Source organism: Gopherus flavomarginatus, chromosome 1, assembly GCF_025201925.1.
Source record: "Gopherus flavomarginatus isolate rGopFla2 chromosome 1, rGopFla2.mat.asm, whole genome shotgun sequence".
NCBI classification, from domain to species: domain Eukaryota; kingdom Metazoa; phylum Chordata; order Testudines; family Testudinidae; genus Gopherus; species Gopherus flavomarginatus.
Window position 1 is genome coordinate 372,888,248 of NC_066617.1, and position 6,067 is coordinate 372,894,314.

At 47.7% G+C, this 6,067-nt stretch overlaps 1 protein-coding gene across 1 annotated transcript; it reads right to left on the reverse strand.

Moving 5' to 3' along the window:
- Window positions 1-963, reverse strand: LOC127044381 (olfactory receptor 52B2-like). Its single transcript, XM_050939180.1, has one exon. It carries the CDS (start codon window positions 961-963, stop codon window positions 1-3), a length of 963 nt encoding a protein of 320 aa, XP_050795137.1.
- Window positions 964-6,067: the final 5,104 nt, after the last annotated feature.

Sequence of the window (6,067 nt, forward strand, 5' to 3'; positions counted from 1 at the left end):
TTAGCTCAGCAGGGAGCTTCCCCTGCACCACCGATGAAACACATTGATCACCCGTTTCAGGATCTCTTTTGATTTCAGCCCATAAACGATGGGGTTTAACATGGGGGGAATGATCACATAGAGGTTGGCCAGCAGGATGAGAATATAACCTGGGATGATGTGCCCAAATCGGCGTGCAAAAATGAGGAAAAAGACCGGTGTGTAGAACACCAATATGACACAGAGGTGGGAGCTGCAGGTGCGAATAGCCTTGAGCCGGGCATCATTCGTTGGGAGCTGGAAAACGGCCCTGAGGATCAGCCCATAAGACAAAGCAATGAGCACAGCATCCAAACCAATTACTAAAATAGCCGTAGCTACGCCATACCAGATACTGACTGTGATGTCGTCGCAGGCCAGCCGGACTATGGCCATGTACTCACAATAGGTGTGAGGCACGAGGTTGGTTCTGCAGAACTTCAGCTGCTTCACGAGAAAGATGACAGGGAAATTGAAACAGAAACTTCTTGTGACAACTGCCAGCCCCAACTTCCCGATCACAGACTTAGTTAGTATCATGGTGTATCTCAGGGGGTCACAGATGGCAATGTACCGATCAAATGCCATGGCCAGTATGATGGCCGACTCGGCCAGAAAACTGACATGGATGAAGAACATCTGGGTCAGGCAGGCAGCAAAAGAAATTTCCCCTGCTCTAAACCAGAATACAGCCAGCATCTTGGGCACTGCTGTGATAGATAACAGCAGATCAGCAGCAGCCAGCATGGACAGGAATAGATACATGGGCTCATGGAGGCTTCGTTCTGTCAGTATGATGAATAGTAGGAGACAGTTTCCAAAAAGTGTTGCAACGTACATCAGACAGAAGGGAATGGAGATCCAGACATGAGACACCTCCGTTTCCGGGATGCCAGTCAGGATATAGGTCACTGGGGCAAAAAAGGTGTGATTGTAAGCTGGCATCATGTGCTATCATTTGGATTTTCTGTTCAGTTTCCTGTAACTAACAGCAAAAGAGACAATCAGTGGAAGGTGAGTGTTGGCTAGGACTGGACTGCACTTGCTACAGTGTGATGGGTTCCACCAGGGGAACCACATGGAACTGGGGTTTCATTGAGCCCTCTGACCCCCCAGTCTGTGCCCCCCTCACACTGTGCTGCTGTGACAAGCTGCAGACCTGCTCCCCATCTTACACTTACACCAGCATCCACACACGTAGGGACACACCCAGCTGCAGTTACACGCAGGCTCTAACCAGCCACTGCATGAACCAACAATAGAAAGGCTGCAGCCAAATTAACCACCAGCTTCCCAGATTCGTACCCCCACTGGAGTGTAAACCCAAAATGTTACAGTCTCACCCTACACTGAGAACTGTACAGCGTAAGCTCATAGAATTCGCCCCCTCCCTGAATGTGGAAAGAATATACGACAGCCTCCGCCAGTCGAGCTATGATTTTCCCAGGCGCTTCATTCCAACTCACTTGTTTAGATAAAGCCAAAACTAGTTTATTAAATACCAAAATAGATTTTTAGTGATGCGAAGCAGATCAAAGCAGATTACCTAGCAAAGAAACAAAAATGCAACCTAAGCTTCTTATAAAATCTTAGAATCTATTTTTGTAGTTAATAAACTTGTTCTGTTATAATCTAAACCGTGAGCTTTGACTGGAGTGCTTGGGGAAAATCTCGGTTTGGTTACCCCAAGTTTGCATGGTTGTCTTCACTCTGAGTGATAGGTGCAGGGGTATTAAACACACAGACTGCCCAGATTTGACTAGGGCAGGATCGTACTGCTCTGGGGTACTAGCCTGGAAAGCTGGTGGTTAAAGAGCCTGTGTCCAGTTGCAGCTGGGTGTGTCTCTACCTGTGTGATGCTGGTGAAAGTGCAGGTTGGAGGGCTTTGCAGCTTGTCACAGCTGTACAGTGCGAGAGGCAGCCCAGGCTGGGGGGTCAGCCCGCTCAGTGGTACCCCAGTTCCGGATGGTACTCTGGGGAGAACCTGTCACAATCAGTATCAAAGCAGCAATTATAATCAGTTACTCCTGGATTATACAGTTTGTACATTTATGGATATGTTGCTAGAAACCAGCTATTTTCTCCCAATGGAATGGACCCAGTTCTGGGGTCCTTATTGATTTTAATGGAAGGGTTGCCTGAGTGAAGGCCTTGGGATTTGGGGTGCAGAATATTACAGGGCCTGAGGAGGTTTGCAATGAGGTTTACTCTGAACAGTCACATAACCAAGAATGGCCCAGTCCAGAGCCCACTGACTTCAACAGCAAGACCCCCAGTGACTCCCCTGGGAGTGGATCAGGGTAACCCGGTGACCTCTTCCCAACACCCAACCTCAGCGCAGTCACAGCAGTGTATCTCAGAGCCCCGGCTCCCGTCCTGCCCCTGCAGTCAGAGTTACGCACCCCCATTCTAGCCAAGCCCAGCTCAACATTTCCTAGGTTTCATGTTTCCATTCGCCCCTTCACAGATTCATTCCATGCAAACGACTCACAAGGCTCCGGCCCCAGCTGGGGAGGAGGAATCTCTCCCTGTGACCGGGTCGGGGAGCTGCAGGCGGCAGGGAATCTGCACTGACCAGGGCTAAGATACAGGGATATTTATACTGCTGCACTGGGAATCCCAGGGGGAGCTCAGAGCCAGCAAGGAGCCCCAGGGACCTGCCTCTGTGACTGGCTCAGGTGGGGAAGATCAGCAGAGAATTAACCCTTTCCTCCTCTCACCTGTTTGATCTGATCATTTCTCCTTTTGTTCCTTATTTAGAAAGGCCCTTGTGACACTGAGGCCCCCAACAAAGAGTTCCCTCTTCCTCGCAAACAGCTCATATCTCAGGCCTGACAGACTCACTACACCACATACAAGTCTCATGGAATATTAACCATTGAGGAGTAGCATGTAAGGTGTGTGCAGAAAGATTGTCACTTGTCAAGCTTCATAACCATTGCAAAAGGCATGTCCAGGTAATAGTTAAGGAAATGTAGTTATATTGACAGTGAGCTTTATGGACCTGGAGGAGAAGTTAGTCACCAGGGCAGTGTATCTAGGTGATGACCATTCCAAGAGGGCATCGTCACCCTACCCTGTTTAGCTGGGGATGTAATGCCAGGCTCAGTTCTCCAGCCACGCTCTGTCCCAAGATGATCAATAGAAAACCATAAGAGACAACTTCAAATAATCAACACCACTTAGAGAGTAAATTGAGGAACATTACAGCAGACAGGACTGACCTGCCTATGAACAGAGACAAAAGACTTTCAGGATAACACAGAGTGGGGAGAGGCCCTCTGGATCCTTTGCTTGTGAGGCTGAGAAGCTCTCATGAAAAATTGGTTCCTGGTTCTTGTGAATTCAGCTAGTTCTGCAACAGACTAAACTTGGCAGGGAGGGGAAACTACTTTATTAGCAGAGTGTAGAGTCCTTCTCTTAGGACGGAAGAATCCCATGCACCACTACAGGCTGGTGACCAACCGGCTAAGCAGCCGTTCTGCAGAAAAGGATCTGGGGATTACAGTGCAGAGAAATCGGGGTTTGAGTCAGCAGTGTGCCCTTGTTGCCAAGAAAGCTAACAGCCTATTGAGCTGTATTAGTACGAGCATTGCCAGCAGATCAAGGGAAGTGATTATTCCCCTCTATTCGGCACTGGTAAGGCCACATCTGGAGTATTGCGTCCAGTTTTGGTTCCCTCCAATACAGAAGGGATGTGGACAAATTGGAGACAGTCCAACAGAGAGCAACGAAAATGATCAGGGGGCTGGGACACATGACTTATGAGGAGAGGCTGAGGGAACTGGGATTGTGCAGTCTGCAGAAGAGAAGAGAGAGGAGGGATTTGATAGCAGCCTTCAAGTACCTGAAGAGGGGTCCCAAAAAAGGAGATCTGGGTTGGATATTAGGAAACACTATTTCACTAGTGGGATGGTAAAGCACTGGAATGAGTTCCCTAGGGAGGTGGTGGAATCTCCATCCTTAGAGGTTTTTAAGGCCCCGCTTGACAAAGCCCTGACTGAGATGATTTAGTTGGTGTTGGTCCTGCTTTGAGAAGGGATTTGGACTAGATACCTCCTGAGGTCTCTTCCCACCCTAATATTTTACAATTCTATGATTCTATGAAAGAGAACTATTGACCCTTTTCAGTGGCGGATTAATGATTCTGCCAGCCTTAGGCCCTGTAATAATTGCCGCCCCCTACAGCTGGCCCCATATGAACTTGTTATAGTTTTTTTTAGTTTTAGTCTGTATAGCGTGATTTTGGTTATAGCGCAGGACTGCGCATGGATCCAAAACGCCACATTCATGTGGGAGTCTGGTTTTATATCAAATATTTATTTTTTATTTTATGTAGATACAATGAAAGAAATAGAAGTATTTGAGTGGTATGTAATTACATTTGTTTAAGCCTACACCTTTGAGTGGCTTCTGTGTAGTCCAGAGAAGTTGTTAAATTATTTTCAATTGTCAAGATAGAAGGAGAGTTTAATTTTTCTTCACTGAGATTAGCCCTCAAATAGTTTTTCACCCTTTTGAATGCCAAAAATGATCGTTCTGCTGAACAGTTTTTAGCAGGGGTGCAAATGAACATTCGGAAGGCAATCTCAAGATTTGGATATACTGAAGGAATGTTTCAATTTCAAAGAAGGCTGCAATATCTTAGAATTGACTTCTTTTCATTTTCAGGAATTTCAACGCCTTCCAAATATGATCGAAAAATGTAAACACTCATTCATGAGTGATTCTTCTAAATCGCCTTGGTAGCATAGCTGTAAGTTTTTAGCAAGAACTTTTATATCTGCTGTTGAAGTATTGGTAACGTTAGAGAGAAACTGAAATCTGCCATAAATTTCTCGATACACGTTAATTCTTGTGTTTCAGTTCAGAACATACAAGGTCTAGTATTGTTAAAAAGGTATCTACTTTAAATTTATCTCTACTACACATTTCCACTTTAACTTTGCATGTCTCCTCAACTTGCAGTTTACGCTTTCTTTGTCACTTTGTGTCAAATTCATAGTCTTCAATTTCAGGTCTTTTTTTTTTGGCTTTCTCTTCGTACATATCAAACAAATCTCGTATGGAGTTAATGTATCCTATTAGTGAGTTGTAGAGTTCTACAACTGTCTGTATATCAATACAAACATTTTGCAGTTTTTGGCTAGTTATATGAAATCTTTCCAAGAGTAAGCTCCAAAATACAGCCATAAAAGCTGGCTCAAGTCAATCGAGTTTTCGTTGCAGGCCTGCAGCTTCATTTCATGTAACAGGTTTCTCAGTAGCATCTTCCTTTATTGTATCTAAAGATCTTTTAGATCTCCCAGTTCCTCTCCTGTCCCTGCAGGTAACCAGCACCAGGAAGGAGAAGCCAGTGACCCAACCTGAGCAGAGTCCTGGAGAGACAGAGACTCTCAGAAGTCAGGACTTGGCAGTGGTGCTGTGCAATCCCCAGCCAAGTGGTAGGTGACTTCCTCATGCAGGGCCCATCGTCATCTGCTGCTTCCTGGCCAGATGGAACACTGCCACAGGGCCTCCCAGGGTGGGGCACAGAGCAGATGGGGCAGAGGCCCTGCTTCTGCCCACTACACCGGTGCCAGGGAGGGGAGTGTGCACCCCCCATCGTCCCTGCTGAGATTTTTGGTTGAGACCTCACTGTCTCTGTATTTCTCCTGTGCAGCCCTTCGAGAAGCAGATAAAGGAGGCCCTGAGGCCCTGGCCCCCGAGTCCCCCGATGAGCTGCTCCAGAGTCTGCCTGCTGAGGTGCTCTCTGGCCAGGAGCCACAGCTGGTGCACCATCTGGATCTGAAGGTCATCGGGGGCCTAGAGGTGAGTGGGCACCGGCTGAGGAGCCAGTACCCAGTGCCGTCGAGGGAGCAACTGGAGCAGGACCTGCGCTGGGACAGCAGTATCCAGGAGGCCCTGGCCAGCCAGCGGGCTTTGCCGGCGGTGAGTGAGGGGCCTGCCTAGCCTCTTTTCCCTTCGCAATGTCTCTAAGAGCTGGCCTTTCGCCAGAGCTCTTGGCCCAGCCTCATGGTCCTGGGCCCAGGGCTGCCTGCGCGCGGCC

What these genes read in the sequence shown, in the direction of transcription:
- LOC127044381 (XM_050939180.1), bottom strand. Translation starts at nt 963, where the DNA reads ATGCCAGCTTACAATCACACCTTTTTTGCCCCAGTGACCTATATCCTG.